This window comes from Peromyscus leucopus, chromosome 1, assembly GCF_004664715.2.
Source record: "Peromyscus leucopus breed LL Stock chromosome 1, UCI_PerLeu_2.1, whole genome shotgun sequence".
Taxonomy (NCBI): Eukaryota; Metazoa; Chordata; class Mammalia; order Rodentia; family Cricetidae; genus Peromyscus; species Peromyscus leucopus.
Window position 1 is genome coordinate 44743303 of NC_051063.1, and position 18541 is coordinate 44761843.

An 18541-nucleotide genomic window follows, 5' to 3' on the forward strand; every position below is an offset into this window, starting at 1 on the left:
ATGGTACACAGACATACATGTAGACCAAACACTCATACACATAAAGAGGCACTCAAAAAGGCTTGCAGTAATGAAAATTTTATTTGGACTGCATAACATTCAGGGGAGAGAGGTGTCCCTTTAAAAAATCATATTCACTAATACTTAATACTGAGGACAATATTATGATCTTGTTTATTCTTTAATCAGAGTTGTATATTGTACTACATTTTGTGGGTGTAAGATGGAATTCAGGAAAACCGTTCAGAAAAAAATGCCATGTTTGGTAGAGCTTGCTCAGGATACGGGAAGCTCTGCCCTCTGTTCCAGCGCTGGGTAAGACTGGATGTGGTGAGGGATGCTTGTAACCCATGTGCTCTGCTATATAATAAGTTTGAGGCCAACCAAGGAAAAATGAGACCTTCTCCCTTAAACAAAGAAGCCCTAAGTATAGCTCAGTGGTCAGGTACTTGCATGTGTGCCCCTGGGCTCAATACATAGAACTGAACTGTAATAAATAAGGAAGGAAGTAATAAGCATTCAGAGGGAAAGAAGGAAGGGGCCTTGGAAAGATGGCTCAGTGGTTAAGAGCATTGGCTGCTCTTACCGAGGCCCCAGGTTCAATGACCAGTGCTGACTGGTCATTGTCATTCCCAACCATCTGTAAATTCAGTTCCAGGGGATCCAATGCCCTTGCTGTAGGCTTGGGATATGGCTCAGTGGTCAAGCGCTTACCCAGCAGCGCAGAAAACACAACAATAATAACAAAACCCATGCAGTACAAACAGCTGATGAATGAACCAAACTTGGGGCTGATTACTTTCGAACTCCTTTGAGAACTGGCCCATATTTCACGAAAGCCTGATTTTATTTGGCTGCAATACCGAATTTCCTTCTATTGTTCTCCACAGTGGGATCCTGAGTTTAATGGGACTGCGGGTTCCTGCCGGGGTTTGCCGCAGGGATCCACCCTGTCCCCGCGCCTTGTTTATTCTCATGCACTTACAAGGCATGGTCACTTGGGGTCACTGCACTAAGAAAGTGGAAGCTGGAGGCTCACCCTTGGGACTGGCTTTCTGGAATCATCTAGAAGCCAGCTGGAACACTTAATTTATTAGGGATTTTGTTACAGTTCTATAATCACATAACTTTAAGACACAACTGAATGAACATGAAGATCATGAGTCTATTAAAGGGTTCTCCACTGCAGGAAGGGGTTTTCAGTAGGAATCCACTTACTCTCATGGAACAGGTTTTTGCAGCATTCAGCTTCCTGGACATACCTGCATCTGAATCACCCATGTAACAAATGGGGAGTACACGCAAGACCCTGCCTGGGCAGTGAGTGCCGTCCTGGGTCTGCTTTAGGAGCATTGTCCAGAAGTGGGGCTAGATGCCTTGGTTTGTTTACCACCATGGTATGTGCCTCAGGGATAGGCACTGACCCCATGGGCAGGAAGGGATGTGTGCCTTCCTAATACTAGATCCAAAGGGCCTGCTGAAGTGGTTCTGGAACCGTGAGGCTAAGACACATATATTCCGTTTTCCTCTTCTACAACAGGAAATAGATTTTACAGGGTTTCCACTGACTGCTTTTAAAAATAACAAGGCACATGATCTGGGAGCCCTGATGCACAGCCATGTTATTGTAGCAGTGGTTAGAGAAAAAGAACAATTATGGCTTGCTTTTTATTTTTAATCAAAGAGGATGTTAAAATTGTTGTCCTATACAGCTTACTGACAAATGTCTGGTAATTTTAGTCTCCAGTGCCAGTGTTGATAGAGCTCTAAGCTAAACATTATACATATATTATCTCTAATACACACACAATTTGATACACGAGGGACTCTTATTGTGCCTAATCCCCACTTGAAGAAATCCAGGCTTAGACAAGTTAAGAAGTCCATGAAGCCTAACATCTAGTAAGAGGTGACTTGGAATTTGACCCCAAGCAGTTAAAGTGCTCAACTAGGTCACCTGCTTCCTGAAGTCTCCTCCTAAAGGCAATGTCTTTAAGAGCCTTTCTCAAGCCAGGCTGTTAGTCCAGAGACAAGTGGTTAAAGTGTAATTTTATTTTTATTCTTTTTTTGTTTTGTTTTGTTTTTTTTGTTTTTTGAGACAAGGTTTCTCTGTGTAGTTTTGGTACCTGTCCTGGATCTCGAGTTGTAGACCAGGCTGGCCTCGAACTCACAGAGATCCACCTGGCTCTGCCTCCTGAGTGCTGGGATTAAAGGCGTGCGCCAAAGTGTAATTTTTAATGACTACAGGTTTTCCAAGTCAAATCTGTACTTTGCTGGTTAATTTCATGCTGGACGAAGAATGAAATCCCACTGTGACCATCTTCTTGGTAGATCTTCTTGCTTATCTTTCTCCTCCCTGAGGAGAGATTTTTGGGTGGCTTTCTGACAGTTACTATCCATTGCCCAAACAACTCAGTGTATGTGAAATCGGCCCGTGTGCCCTCCCATCTGCATCCTCCTCCTCAGAGCAGACTGACGAAACCATTTACCCCTGAGACAGGCTCCCCCACCCTTTTCTTGTGTTCGTTCTACTTCCCTGTGATTAAAATGTGCAGATAAGACAGTGGGCTGAGGATGTAGCTCAGTGGTAGCGTTTCCAGACAACTTCAGTCGGTGGCTGTAACCAGCCTCTCAGCTTCATTACACACAGGAGAAGATGATAGCCCTGGGAGGTCCTCGGTTTGCTCTCCAGTGCTGGGGGGGGGGGGGGGGGGGGGGGGAGACACACACACGATAAAGACCCTGGAGCTGATCTGGGAAGATAGCTGGAGTAAAGGGTTTACTGGGCAAGCTGAAGGATCTCACTTCACATCTCCCGAACCGGAACCGATGTAAAGCTGGGCCCCCATGGTGTGGCTCTGTAATCTCAGTGGTCCCACTGTGAGACAGGAGACATCCTGGGAGCTCACAGGCCAGCTGACCTGGTGTATACAATAGTGAAAGACAGAGACTGTCTCAAAACAAGGTGGAAGGTGAGGACCACACCCCAGGTTGTCCTATGACTTTCACACGTGTGCAGCTACACTCACATGAACACACACACACATCTCTCACACACAACACACACACCACACAAACTCTACACACACACACACACACACACACACACACACACACACACACACACACACACACACCAGAACCAGGAGAGACCACGATCAGTAAAAGAAACTGGGTTTATTACAGTCTGGCCAAACCAGAGAGAAAATAAAACCTAAACTTCCTAACTTTTCCCCAGCTTTCCCTGGGCAGTCTTACAACTTACAGAAAGAGTGAAGCTGAGTTGAGGAAATGGATAGACAAGCTTAGCTTTGAGACAAGTTACCTGTCCTCTCTTGGGGGTGGAGGTAGGTGGGGAAGCTTTCCCATGACCCCCATTTTCAGCATGCAAATTCTGCTGTACTGTCAAGAGTCTGACACTTGCCTAGCAGGCTCAAGGCCCTTAATTTAACAACAACAACAACAACAACAACAAAAACCCCACAAAGAACCAGCCAGCCAACTGACCGGCCAACCAAACAACCAACACAAAATCAAAGACAGGAAATTTAGTTATAAACACATTTAGTTTTAAATTTTTAGCAAAAATAAAAAACAAAAACACCCCGTTGGGTAGTAACAGAACTGTCAGAGGCCACAGAGAGGGCCCAACAGAGACTGGCTGCTCCTTCTGAAGGAGAAGTGGTGAGTGGACTGACTTCCTCTTGTCCTGAATTGTGCAGAAGAATGTGTAACACTAACGTAGTGAGGCAACTTCCCGAGCAGGGGCTGAACGGGGCCCAGTGAGAGGCATCTTCAGGCAGCCCTGGCTTCCCAAGGGGAGCATTTGGAACCAGGTTTGGACAGATGGTGTCAAGATTTCAAAGCGAAGGGAAAAGGTCCGTGTAGGCAATGCTTAGGAGAGGAATACCTCAGCAGGAGACACCTGCTGACAGGAGGCTGGCCTGTCCAACACGCCCGTTCTCCTCGCCTTCGTAACCCGGCTTTACTCCACGGAGCAATGCATTCTAGTCACGTCACGCTTACTTTCGGAGCCAAGACACTCTGTAATTTGCTGTAGTAGGAAGAAGACTTTCACTTCTTTGTAGGAAAGAGAAAAGTTGTCCTCATTCTTTTGTGATTTGGTTTTCACGTTTCTTTTCCCTTCTCAAGAGCAGAACCCGAAAGTAGGGTGTGCTAATGCCAGACAGGGGTGCCTCAGTAGTTGGAGAAGCAGTCAGCAGAGGAAAGTCTAATTTATTTTTAATAAAGACCCCTGTGTATGAATAGCCATGAGAGTTGTATCCTCTGACAGAAGTCCACAAGGACTGTCTCACCTTGGAGCTCTTGACAGACACGGGCATCAGAGAATTGCGTTGACCTTCTACACTGGGCCACAAGTTTCTATCAAGACGACTAAATGCAACAGCATTTAATGTCAACGCACACAAAGCAACTTGTAGAAACTACTAATAATTTTATAGTTTAAACCAGGCAGTGGTGGCACACGTTTCCAATCCCAGCACCCGGGAGGCAGAGACAGACAGGTCTCTGAGTTCAAGGTCAGCCTGGTCTACAGAATGAGTTCCAGAACAGCCATGGCTCCAAAGAGAAACCCTGTCTCGAAAAACAAACAAACACAAAAAGCAAATAATTTCACAGTTTAAATTTCTAATTGATACCAATCACAGGGCAGCTACCTTCTGCTCTTTGCTTGGACCTGTTTGGACCAGCTTCTTTCTAACTCATCCTAAATTTTCCAATTACTTCAGAACTTCAGTTTTTTTTTTTTTTTTGTTGTTGTTGTTTGTTTTTGAGACAGGGTTTTTTTCTGTGTAGTTTTGGAGCCTGTCCTGGAACTCACTCTGTAGACCAGGCTAGCCTCGAACTCACAGAGATTCACCTACCTTTGCCTCCCATATGCTGGGATTAAAGGTGTGGGCCACCACTGCCCAGCCAAACTGTTTGGTTTTAAAGAAAAAAAAAATCCCTCAGCTTTCTCTGCTATGTTTAGAATTCCTATGAGGAACTATTAGTAGTTGAAAAAAAAAAGTTATCTGAACTCTGGAATCTTAACACAGTGTGACAATGCTGGTCGTTCTGAGAAGAGATTTTTTTTTTTTTTTTTTTTTTTTGTCATTCATATTTGGAAGAACAAAGAGGTGGGATTTCCCAGAAAAGGGAGTTTTCTTGTACCATCAAGACAGTGGGAAGAGGGGTGACTTTGGCGGCGTCCCTTTGACTTGCAATGGGGCTTGGTTCCTGGTGGAATGTGCTATCAGATGCAGCAGATTCTCTGGTTTTCCAAGCCAGCATGCACTGAAGTTTCTGGGACTCAGGTGTGCAAAATAAATGAAACTTGGCTGGAGAGATGGCTGAGGGGTCGAGAGCACGTGCAGGTCTATCAGAGGACCTGGCTTTGGTTCTTAGCCCTCACAGGGTGGGTAACATCTGTCTGTGATTCCAGTGGCAGAGGACCTGAGACTCTCTTCTGGCCTCAGTGAGCACTGTATGTGGTACGCAGACACACATATAGGCAAAACAATAGTACACATAAAATAAATAAATCTTAAAAAAAAAAAAAAGCTGGAAATGGTGGCTCGTGCTTTTAATCCCAGCACTTGTGAGGCAGAGGCAGTCAGATATCTGTGAGTTCAAAGCCAGCCTGGTCTGTGTAGTGAGTTCCAGTCTACCAGAGCCACACAGTGAGAAAGCCACAAGCAAAGGATGTAATAACATTTAGAAGCTGGAAAAGCAAAGAAACTAATTCTTTCCTAGGGTCTGGAATGAAACGCAGGTGTGCTGGCACCTTGATTATAACTCAGTGAGAATTCTAAGAGAATACACTTGAGTCATTTTAAGCTCTGGCTTTTGTGATAATTTGTTACAGAAATAACAGTAACTAATATAATATAGGATCGCAGTATAACGTAGATACTGCTGTTATTAGTATTTATAGTAGGGGAAACTGAGATAGAAAAGGATTAGGTTTTGCCTAGTGTCACAAGCTGTGAAGTGATATCAACCAAGGAATGTTGTTTGGGACACTTGTCTTCAGAGCTCATGTTCTTAACTACTGCCCAATTCCATCTCCCAGAATTTCCTCGGAGGAGAAAGGAGGAAGGCTTGCGGTAGTCGAGGCCCAGGGAAGGGAGTGAGTCTGGCAGCTGGCTAGTGTAAAGCCTGCCTGACTTAGAGGGAAGCTCAAAGCTCCTGGATTAATGGAAACCAGAAAATAGTTGTCCCCCAGGGTAGGTTTGAATTCTTTTCTGATTAATCTTCCATCGTTGCTTTGATCATGACAAACTGGTTTACATGGTGTCCTAGATACAGGTTGTTAAGCAAGACTCTTTTTCTACATGGATTCCTTTGCTCAAGCAGCTACCACTATCTGGGAGCACTTGGGTTCAACAGCTCTGCCACTAAATGAGACATTGCCCCAGGCTTCTTCTTTATCCCGCCAGCAAGTGCCTTTGTCTCCTTCTCCCTTTTCCCCTGACGTTTGATAGTTTATGTCCAATACGACTAACCTCGGGGAACTTGCATCAGGCAGGGGCCACCATCTATCCAGAGCAGTCGTGATATAGGATTTTTGTTCGTTCCTGAAATAGATCTTAACGACCCACTCAGTTTTGATTTTTCGCGAGAGCATTTGCCATTCTCCCCACTATTAAAAGCCCATCGGGCGCTCTGGTAGCTTCTATTACAGAGTAAGTGTGACTAAGGGTCACCTCCTTATTGCTACGCTACCTGCAGCGTGCAGCTGAGGCTCTGGCCACTACTACACTAATATAGGTCTCTACATAACCAGGGGTGGGGCGCTAGGAAAGACAGAGCCCCTGGCCCGGTCCCCCCAACCCCCGCAGTCCGCGCTACCTCCCCAGGGGCGGGCCCCACCCTCTGCGCCCCACCCAGACAGGCCCCGCCCCTCCCCGCAAACCCCGCCCCGCGGAGCCGCGCCGCGCTTGCGCCACCTGCCGCTCGCTCCTGCGGTCCGCGCGGTGCCGCGCCCGCCCGGCCGGCGCCTCCGCTTCCAGCCAAGATGGCGGAGAGCGGCGAGGCTCTGGGCACGGTCCCGGAGCACGAGCGGATCTTGCAGGAGATCGAAAGCACCGACACCGCCTGCGTAGGGCCCACCCTCCGGTAAAGCTTCCATCTGCCGCGGCTTTCGGGCCGCCCTGGCCAGGGACTCCTTGGGAGCCGGGCGGGGCGCCTGCTGCCCGGGGCGCGCGCGCGCGCGCGCGCGCGTCGGCCCGACAGGTGGTGCGCGCGGGGGCGGGCGCTCGTGGGCTGCGGGACCCGGAGGGCCAGAGCACCTGTCACCGCGCCGCCTGTGGGTGTGGCTGCTGGGGTGTCTCTGACCCGGGGAGCCGCCCCAGCCCGGGGCCTTGATGTGCCGAGGCCCTGACCCCGAGAGCGCTGTGTCGGCGGCGAAGCTGTCGGCTCTGTGCTGGGGACGAAGGTCACCTGCCTGCCGGCGGCTGGCGTGACCGACCCGGGTGCAGAGTTGAGATCCGGAGGAAACCCGGGCGCACTGACTGCTCCGGGCGTGGGAGAATTGAAACGGAGCGGGAGACGCCAGCACCTTTCTCCCCGTTGCAGCACCCTTCTCCTCCGGCGAGACGCGAGCGTGGGCTGCAGAGGAGGAGCCGATGGCTCGGGTTCACGCTGCGGTGACGATGCTCTTGGGACAGGAAGCTTTTACTTGTTGACAAGCATTTTACTAGTTTTGCATTAAATTTCCAGTTTATTTTAAAATGGATCCTAACCCACTCTCTTAAGGAATAGTACCAGGTAGTGAGTATTCCATACCAGACGGAATACTTGCTGTCCCAATCGAATATTAGCTGCTACCTGTACAGAACCATTAACAATAGATTAGACACTCTTCAAGAATTAAGGTCTCGTCTTTCACAGTTAGGATGAATGAACTTGCTCATTTAGGGAATTTGAGACGAATTGTGCCTTGTCAATAGTCTTTCTCTCGGAATACACTTCCTGGAAATGGAACTCTATTTTCTCGACGTTAAGTGTAGATAAAGTGAAGTCAGTTTGCATTGCAAATTCACTTTACCCTAGAGAGCCAGTTCATCTGGTGCGTTTTGTTTCTTTCCCGTAGACATGCCACGGATGACTGTAAAAGTCATTCATTCAACCCCCTTGGCCTTGTTTCCGTATTTGTAGAATGGGAAGGAGTGTTGAGATGTCCAGGAAGCCCAGAACATGAGGCTTGCCTGTTCTCTGCTGTGCCGCCACCTCCAGGCACTCAATAGGCAGGTTATATGTTCTTATTATACAGAGTTCTGCTATGATATGGGAAGGCCTCATTAGTACCTTTTCTTAATTTACTTACATGAATCTTCTCACCAAACTGTACATATATACTAGTAAAAATATGAATCAGGCCGGGCGGTGGTGGCGCACGCCTTTAATCCAGCACTCGGGAGGCAGAGCCAGGTGGATCGCTGTGAGTTGAGCCAGCCTGGCTACCAAGTGAGCTCAGGAAAGGCGCAAAACTACGCAGAGAAACCCTGTCTCGAAAAAACCAAAAAAACAAACAAACAAACAAACAAAAATATGAATCAGACTCCAAGAAAACTTGGTGACAACAGATTGTACTGAAGGACCTCTGTAGTCTCACAGAGGGACAGCCGTTCCTTAACTTGTTCATTGAAGCAATTGATTTGTGATTCAGTACTGCTTTTATTTGCCACGGATCAGAACATGTACTTTTGGTTTTGGTAGCTGCCCAACCAGTGACGGTGGAATAGAAAATGAGTCCTTATTATGGTGTGTTACTCCTGGTCTTGAGGAGGCTGGAAACCAAGTCCCTTTGTTGGATCTTAGGAGTGACTCAGACACCAGGGCTGGCCATCACCCCAGAGCAGAGGCCTGTAAAGGTCAGCAGGTTTAAAGTTTTTTTTAGACTGTCTCACTATATCCCTGGCAGTCCTAGAATTTACTGTGTAGATCAGGCTGGCCTTGAACCCATAGAGTTCTATGTGTGTTGAGATTAAATGTCTGTGCACCATTCCTGGTCAAGTTTTAAATTATATATATTGTCTAAGTAAGACAAGATTAAGAGTTTTTTTGTTTTTTTGGTTGAATTTAGACAAAATAACTGTAGCTTGGCTGTATGGAGCTTGCTAAGTAGACCAGGCTGGTCCTGAATTTGTACCATGTTCTGCTTCTATTTCTCAACTGCTGGAATTGCAGGCTTGCACCCCCCAAACAATGGCTTTACCACAAAACAAATGAAATGTTAGTGTACCATCCTCTTCTTTCCTATGTTTACCTGCTTAGGATGATTGGGGGAGATATTCAAACATCCTGACGTACATTAGAGGATGATCCAGTGACTGTGCAGGTGCCTGCTGTATAGCTTTATTGGGTGTCAGTGTTACTGTAGATCTCTCTCTCTCTCTCTCTTCTCTCTCTCTCTCTCTGTCTCTCTCTCATTCAAGATTATGTATACAGTGGTCTGCCTGCACGTATACCTGCATAGGGCGCCAGATCTCATTAGGTGGTTGTGAGCCACCATGTGGTTGCTGGGAAATGAACTCAGGACCTCTGGAAGAGCAGCCAGTGCTCTTCACCTCTGAGCCATCTCTCCAGCCCTAGAATTTTTTTCTTTTCTTATTTGAGACCTAGATTATAGGTAGGATTGTGATTTCTGCTGTAGCCTTCCTCAGTTCTCTTCACTTCATCAATATGGGTCTCATGATCTGAGCAGCGTCCAACAGAATGAAACAGCAGAGGAAAGCTGAGTTCCCCCTCGAAACGATTTCATTTTATTTTATGGGTGTGAGTGTTTTTCCTGCATGCATGTCTGCACTAAATGTGAGCCAGGTGCTGAGGGTGTCAGGTCTCCCGGAGCCGGAGTTACAGACAGTTGTGAGTCACCATGTGGGTTCTGGGAATTGAACCTGGGAAGAGCGGCCAGTGCTCTTAACCACTGAGCCTTCTCTCTAGCCCCCAAGTTCTCTCTTCTTGTGCTGGGGCACAGATCTTCTGTCTTCGGATACTGGAGCTTCTGAACTCTTGGACTCATAGGGGTCCCTGTGGTTCCCAGGCCTTCTGATTTCCACAGAATTGTATTTCTGGTCCTGTGTTCCAGCTTGCCCAGAGCCTGTCATGGCCGTTCTCACTTCACTTCAGTTCATCTTCCTCCCTCTTCTCTCTCCTCTCTTTCTTTCCATTTAGTGAGGGGGGTCTCACTTTGTTATTGAGAATGGTCTCCAACTTCTTGGCTCAAGTAATTATTTTGTTTCTGCCTCCTGAATGCTAGGATTACAGTGTGTGTTAGTATGTTCTGACATGGGTTTGATTTTTTTGAAACTTAAATGTAACTTACTGTGTTTGTGTGGGTATATGATGTGTGGTCCCCCCCCCCCCCGTGTGTGTATGTGTGAGTGTGTGTGTGTGTGTGCGCGGCGCGCGCGCGCGTGCACGTGCGTGCATGCACGTGCTCGGCATGCATGGGCACATGCCATGGTGTGCTTGTGGAAGTCATGAGCTTTATTTGCATTCTGCGTACGCGAGCCGTCCTGCTGGTCCTCCTGTTAACTCTTTCCTTTATGCTGTCTCCTTTTGCTTTCTTTTTTTTTTTTTTTTTTTCTCTGTTATTTTCAGTGCAGTAATATTGTTAGCTGTAATCCATATAAGCAAAAGCTTTGTGGACTTTCCTGTAAGCTTTTAGAGTGTGAAAGAGAACAAAAAATGGAGAATTCTTCTTCTTTTCTTTTTTCTTTTATCTATCTGTCTATCTATCCATCCATCCATCCATCCATCCATCCATCCATCCATCTATCTATCTATCTTTGTACCTCAAACTTACTCTGTAGCTCAGACCAGCCTGGAATTCATTATAGTCCTCTTCCATCAGCTTTCTAAGTGTTGAGATTACAAAGATTGGCCACCAGCTCTGGAAAAAACACACAAAAGCACAGTTGCCTACTCTAATTGTTAACTACTGATTATAATTTCAACTTTTGCCCAATGAATATGTTTCATATCAAAACTACTCGAGCAATACTAATCAGCTGTAGCCCATGACACTCGACTTCTGTTTACATATCTTCACGCACTTTCTCTAAGTGGAGAAACGAACACTTGCATTAACTGTCCTAGATATAAATAAGGCCTCTGCAAGACATATAAAAAGGAGCAACAGAGTATATAATTCAGTTGTGTTTGGTAGTCAGGTCTAGTATTCTGTTGTATTTAACTGGATGGATGATTGAATGATTATTAATTAAATATCTAGCTTTTAAAGTTACTTGAAGATCTTGGTAATTATTTTCAGACATATTAAAAAGTAATGATTCAGTTTATTTGAGCATAAAACTTGCTTTTTTCATCATCTTAATATTATTAAAGTAATGCTAACTTATTTGATCAGCAAGTAAATTGTTAGGAAAATCTTAGTTGAATAAAATGATCAAAAATAAGAAATAGCTGATTTTGTAAATAATCACACTAGGGTTGTTTGCCAAAGTTCTACTGTCATGTAACATTGAGCATTTAAACATTTCTGAGTTAATTTCTGTAGGGAGAATTTTTTTTTCTTTTTAAGAACCAACACAGCCAGGCATTGGTGGCGCACGCCTTTAATCCCAGCACTCGGGAGGCAGAGCCAGGCGGATCTCTGTGAGTTCGAGGCCAGCCTGGGCTACCAAGTGAGCTCCAGGAAAGGCGCAAAGCTACACAGAGAAACCCTGTCTCGAAAAACAAAACAAAACAAAACAAAACAAAACAAAAAAGAACCAATACATTTAATGTAGTGAAAGTCCAGTTTCCTTATTTTCTTGGAATTTCGAGTAGTCCACTTTCCTCCTTCCTTCCTTCCTTCCTTCCTTCCTTCCTTCCTTCCTTCCTCTCCTCCTCCCTCCTCTCCTCCTCCTTCCTTCCTTCCTTCCTTCTTTTTTTAGATAGTTGTAGTTCAGGCTAGTTCTGAACTTCTATAATGCCTCCTGCTAAGCCTCCCGAGTGCTGGGATCAAAGGTGTGCACTGCTGAGTGTGGCTTTCCACTCGTTTATATCAGTAAGCCAACTAGAACAGTGCTCCTTTAAACCAGGGCTTTCTAAAATAAATTATCAATGCCTTTAAAGCTAAGCCATTGTATAGATACAGGGAGAAGGTAAAAACCTTCCTGATTGTAAATGTGTTTCAGTAACTTTAGTCAAGAGACGTAAGAGTCACTGATAGAAAAACTTGTTGGTCCAGAGGTTGGAGAGGTGTCTCAGTAAAAGTGCTTGCCATATAAATGTGGGGACTTGAGTTTAGATACAAAATTGTTCAACTCCAGGTTCAGGAGAAATACAGTCTCAAAGACTAAGGTAGAGAGCAGTTAAAGACACAAGATGCTGACCTCTGGAATCCATACAGATATACACACACCCACACACCCACACCCACCAGTGTACACATTACACCCCCTCCACACACACACACACACACACACACCACACACAACACACACACACACTATATATATATATATATATATATATACACACACACACACACATACATACATACATCGAGCAAACAAATAGCTTAATGATTCAGATATCAGACCTGCGCCCTTGGTGGATATAAAATCTTCAACCAAATTCTTGAAAAATCTCCTTCCTAGAAATGACATGCTTGTTCTTTGCTTTTGTTAGCCAATCCTTTCTCTTTCTTTTACCCTATGTTTCTCCTGACTCCCAATATGCCAAGAAACTGACTTTGAAGTCTTTTTTCCATGTCTCCCATTCTTGATCAAGAATAAAATCTCTTTTGCTTCTCAGTTAGTTCTGGGTCTTGTTACTGGTTCATAATTCTGAGAGGGAAAAGGACCCAATTTGATATAAAACAAAACAAAACAAAACAAAAAACAACCAGAAAACCGTGGTAACACTTTTAGAACTTTTCAGAAACTTTTGTGCGAGACCATGTTCACAGTACCAGGCATGTGTCCATTCCCTCCATGGGGCAGGCGTCCGATGCAAGCTGAGAGCTGTTGGTTGCCCCCGTAACACCATGCCTCTCTTACACCTTTAGGAACATCTTGCCTGGCAGGTTGGCCATGCAGTTTGTAGGGTTCTGGTATCTTCCCCAGCGGCCTGCATTGCACCTTCTGGCACTGTGAAAGCCAGCTGGCAGGGTGGCGTCTTCCAGCGCAGTTCCGCTTGCCGTCTATACAGCTGGCACCCAAGGTGTCTTAAGCAGCACTGTCTGATAGTCTAGGTCTGGTGGGTAATCAAGAGGCATGGAAGTAGCCTGTGTTGTTTCGGGGTCCTCTGTGGCCTCCCTGACCATATAAAGAGGCACCTCACATCTAGCACTGGAGTTTTTCTTTGATAAACAATGGATTCTAGGAACAGTGTTATCTAGCCACGCAGACTGTCTCTCTAACTTTTTTTTTAACTCATTTTTTTTAAATTGGCTTGCAAGGGCTGGAGAGATGGCTCAGAGGTTAAGAGCACCGACTGCTCTCCCAGAGGTCCTGAGTTCAATTCCTGGCAACCACATGGTGGCTCACAACCACTTGTAATGAGATATGGTGCCCTCTTCTGGCCTGCAGGGACACATGCAGGCAGAATACTGTATACATAATAAATAAATCTTTTAAAAAAAAATTGGCTTACAAAGTAGTGGGTTCCATACGACTTTTTCAGATATCCTTCAGTTCATCTAACCCTCTTTCTGTGTCCCCTCTTCTCCCCTGCCTCTCAGCCCCCATTCCTAATTGAACCTGTCCACCCTCAGTGTTCTCTCTATTTTCAAATCACCTATGTCCTACTGGCGACTCCCCCTTTGAACACCCCCCCCCCAACACACAGTGGGCCCTTTCTAGTTTATTTTTTTTAGCTTGTACGGTACTCCAAGTTAAATGCATACTGAAGATTCAACGCGACGATCCGTTTATCAGAGAGACCTGTGGGTTTGTTTTCTCGGCTTGGGCCACCTCACTTAGTATTAACTTTCTCCTGGGGATTTCACTACAGTGGGTTAGCTAAATTGACCAGCACCAAGGTGCAGTCTAAGTGTTCTCATAGACAAATGCTACTCTCGTCCTTAATCAGAGAAATTTCTCTTTATAGGTACTGCTGGTGAATGATGAGTGTTCACCATGCTTACAGTGATGGATAGCTTAGTGCCCAGCCCTAACTAGGGCACATACACTACCCATTCGAAAGCTCAGGAGACATGGCGGAAGATGAGTAGAGAGACTGTCAGGTAGGAGAAGAGATGGAGCCGCTGCTTTGAGAACATGACACAGCTTTGCAGACATGATCCTGTAGCCGCTGTGGTTGGACCCGCACACGGCACAGCAACAGCCAGTCATGGATGGGGAGGGACTCATGGACTCTGACCTGTCCCTGCTGTACTGTTGGCTGCTGACGGGTTCTGGGAGGAGGACAACCAGTACCTTCAGTTTGTACCAAATGGAGAGCCCCCCAGGCTTCAGTGGGTAGTTCCAAAACAGTGGCCACAGAGACAGTGCTGGGTAAGATCAGAGGGTCACAAAACAAAACAAAAAGGCATAAATGTGGAAAAGGGACATCAAAGGAGGAGAGGGAATAACAGTGTCTTAGTTAGGGTTTCTGTAGCTGTGAAGAGACACCATGACCATGGCAACTTTTATACAGGAAAACATTTAACTGGGGTACCTTACAGTTCAGAGGTTCAGTCCATTATCATCATGGTGGGACATGGTGGCGTGCAGACAGACGTGGTGCTGGAGAGGTAGCTGAGAGTTCTACATCTTGTGCAGGCAACAGGAAGTGGTCTGAGATACTTGGCATGGCTTGAGCATATATGAGACCTTAAAGCTCACTCCCGCAGTGACACACTTCCTCCAACAAGGCCACACCTACTCCAACAAAATCTCTTAATAGTGCCACTCCCTTTGGGGGCCATTTTCTTTTAAACTGACACAAACAAGGAATTAAGAATGCATTATATATATGTATATGCATATATGTAAAATTGTCAAAGAAAAATTTAGTAAATATTAAAGAGAAAAACTTATGTACCATTAGTTGGGAACATTTTTTCATTTTGTTGTTTGCCTATGGTTTAATTTTTTTCCCTTATGCAAAAACTTGTTTTTTTTTAAAAGATTTATTTATTTTTTATGTACATTCAGGTTCTGTCTGTGTGAGGATGCCAGATCCCTTGGAACTGGAGTTACAGACAGTTGTGAACTGCCATGTAGGTACTGGGCATTGAACCCGGGTCCTTTGAAAGAGCAGCCAGTGCTCTTAACCACTGAGCCACCACTCACTCCAGCCCCGCAAAAGCTTTTTTTTTTTTTTTTTTTTAATAAAATACAGCCAAATTTCCCCCCTTTTTGTTTCTGGATTTTGTCATGGTATAAAAGTTTATGCTCTTGTAAGGGACTTTACCCATATTTTCTTTTGGTACTAACATGATTTTATTTTTTCTTTTACATCTGATTCTGAGATATGATTAAGAAATGGCTCTAGCCGGGCGGTGGTGGCGCACGCCTTTAATCCCAGCACTCGGGAGGCAGAGCCAGGCGGATCTCTGTGAGTTCGAGGCCAGCCTGGGCTACCAAGTGAGCTCCAGGAAATGTGCAAAGCTACACAGAGAAACCCTGTCTCAAAAAAACAAAAAACAAAAACAAAAACAAAAACAAAAAGAAATGGCTCTAGTTTAATCCCTTTTTATATGCAGTCCAGGTAGCTTAATACTAATTATTAAAAAAGTAGATTTTTTTCCCCCTTCATTGATTGTAGATGTTACCACTATCAGGTACTGAATTTAATACACAGTGGGACCGAATCTGGTTCCTCTGTTCTGTTAATGTTTTATCGTCTCTTTCCGTCCTGTAAGAGACCTTTTTAAGTATGGAGGCTTTGTTGTTTGCTCTATCTGATTGGGCTATCTCTACCTTGTTACTCATTTTTCCTTTTAAAGGGGTTTCCTGGTAATTCTAGTTTATTCTTCAACTGAACTTTGTAATCAACTTGTCTAGCTCTTAAAAAAAACTTGAAAGTATTTTATTACAATTGATTAGTTAGGGAGAACATACATCTTGGTAATTTCAAGACTTTCTATCCAAGAATATAATCTGATTTTATTATGCTGTGCCACGTTAATCAGCATCGGGAGGAGAGGAGGCGGATCTGTGAGTTCTGAAAGTAGTAGAGCCTTCACATAGAATACAATATTTTAGAACTCTTAAGATTAGGTGTAGAGTTGTGGTCATATGCCTTGTGGAGACATTTTGATCAATGACAGATTTCATGTATGGTGGTGGTCCTGTAAGGTTGTGATGGAGTTGGAAACTTTATGTTGGACAGTAATGTCATAGTTCTGGTGATGTCATAGCACAGCACCTCAATGTCATGTTTGTGGTGAGGCTGTGGTAAAGAGGTCTACTATGCTGCTGGTCATACAGAAGGAAAGCTTGTACAACTGTATACTTTTTTTCTTTTGTTTGTCAAGACAGAGTTTTTCTGTGTAACAGCCCTGGTTGTCCTGGAACTTGTTCTGTAGACCTGCCTCAACCTCACAGAGATCCACCTGCCTCTGCCTCCTGAGCGCTGGGATTGAAGGCGTGTGCCACAACACCCAGCCAACTGTATACTTTTTAAGAGGCCGTTAGTGGTTTCTTTTGAAATTTTTTTTTGAAAATTATTTTATTTTTAAAAAAGATTTATTTTTTATTTATGTGTATGTGTTTGTGCTGTCTGAGTTTAGTGTACCATGAATACAGGCACCTGCAGGAGCCAGAAGAAGGTGTTAGATCCACAGGAACTGGAGTTACAGGCAATTGTGAGGTATTATGTGAGTACTGGGAACTGAACCTGGGTCCTCTGGATGATCAATAAACACTCCTAACCCCTGAGCCATATCTCTAGCCTCCAATCACCATTTTAGATTCTGCTTTTTCTGTGTAAAGTCAGCTGTAAGACAGCCTTAGGTCCTCTAGGAGGTGAAGGCTTTGTTGTTAAAGGAGATCACAGCTCTGTGCAGATTGCGCCCCCAAGACCTTCCAGTACAGTATGTGGAGGTGAAAGACAATGATATTGATCGTTCTAGGTAGGCCTAGGTGCATGTGTATGCTTTCTCTTTTTGTGTGATAGGTGGTGTTGAACTCAGGTCTCCTGCTTGCTAAGCATGTAGTCTCCCATTGGGTTAGGTTCCCAGCCGTGACTTATTTTTCAACAAGGAAGTAAAATAAATAAATAAATAAAAAAGTAAAAGAAATGAAAAACACTAATAGCTAGATGTGCAGTAGGCTTTGCCGCCTGGTTTTATGTGAATATACTCTGCAGTGTTTAGTCAATGACAGACGCATCGCACAGTGCATTTCTTAGAACAGCCTGTGAATTGGGGATATAACTCAATGATAAGAGTATTTGTTTAATATGCATTGAAGCCCTGAGTTTGGTTTCTAGTACCACCAAAAAAGAAAAAAAAAAAAAAAAAAACAAGGGAGGGAGAGGGGAGGGTGGAGAGGGCAAGAGGGAGGGGAGAAGGACAGAGAGGTGAAGAGCATAGTCCCATCATTACGTAGCATTATGACTGTATTTGACTTTTTGTTATTTTAATGGAGTCTCTTCTTATGTTCATAATTGGTCTTATATGTACATAAATAAGCACGTGTTGCTGTGGTTTAGCTTGTTTATTAAAGACTTTATTTCTAGGATGGTTCTATTGGAAAGTGATGAAACTTTAGGAGGTGTAGTGTGTTAGGGTTCTCTAGAGGAACAGAACTTATAGAACGAGTTTATATATATGGAGAAAGGGGATTTATTGGCCTGGCTTACAGGCTGTGGTCTAGCTAGTCCAACAGTGGACCTCCCTCTGCCAATGGGAGGTCCAAGCATCTGATAGTTTATTTAGTCCTCAAGGCTGGATGTCTCAGCTAGTCTTCCTTATACTCTGGAATCCTAAAGAAATAGGCTCTCATGCCAGTGAAGGAATGGACTTGCTAATGAGAACAAGCAGCAAAGAGAAAGCAAGCTTCCCTCTTCCATGTCCTTCTGTAGGCTGCCAGCAGAAGGTATGGCCCAAATTAAAGGTGGATCTTCCCACTTCAGAGATCTGGATTAGAAGTGGGTCTTTCCACTTCAAATGATTTAATTAAAAAAAAAAATTGGGACTGAAGAAATGGCTCAGTGGTTAAGAGCACTGGCTGTTCTTCCAGAGGTCTTGAGTTCAATTCTTCCCAGCAACCACATGGTGGCTCACAATCATCTGTAATGAGATCTGGTGCCCTCTTCTGGCCTGCAGGCAAACATACAGTCAGAACACTATGTATAATAAATAAATACATCTTTAAAAAAAAAAAAATCCCTCACAGGTGTGCCCAGGCATTTGGTTTTAGTTAATTCTGGATGTAGTCATGTTCACAACCAAGAACAGCCATCACATGGGGTATAGTGAGAGGTACTTGGGTCACTGGGGACATGCCCTAGAAGGGTGCTGTGGGACTCCAACCTCTTCTTCTGCTTTCTGGCTGATGCAGGAGAGCAGATTTGTTTCCTACCACAGTGTGCTGCCTTGCTACATGTCCAAAGCAGTGACCTCCTTTAT

The 18541-nt window shown here is 44.7% G+C and overlaps 1 protein-coding gene and 1 non-coding gene across 8 annotated transcripts in view; one reads left to right on the forward strand and one right to left on the reverse strand.

The window, feature by feature from the left end:
* Exoc6 (exocyst complex component 6) overlaps positions 1-18541 on the forward strand; it is a 151731-nt gene that overhangs the window by 5816 nt on the left and 127374 nt on the right. For 2 of the 7 annotated variants that reach the window (XM_028882895.2, XM_028882897.2), the window contains exon 1: positions 6957-7122. The exons of 4 other annotated variants lie outside the window; for them this stretch is intronic. In XM_028882895.2, the coding sequence (XP_028738728.1) occupies positions 7022-7122 (101 nt within the window). In that variant the 5' untranslated portion in view covers positions 6957-7021. Of the gene's footprint in view, positions 1-6956; positions 7123-13627; positions 14207-18541 lie in introns of those variants that run through there. One more of the 7 variants, XM_037206573.1, reaches the window with a different exon arrangement.
* Positions 8828-8916, reverse strand: LOC114702476. The gene has a single exon (XR_003735995.1). It is a non-coding gene; the product is annotated as a small nucleolar RNA SNORD86 (small nucleolar RNA).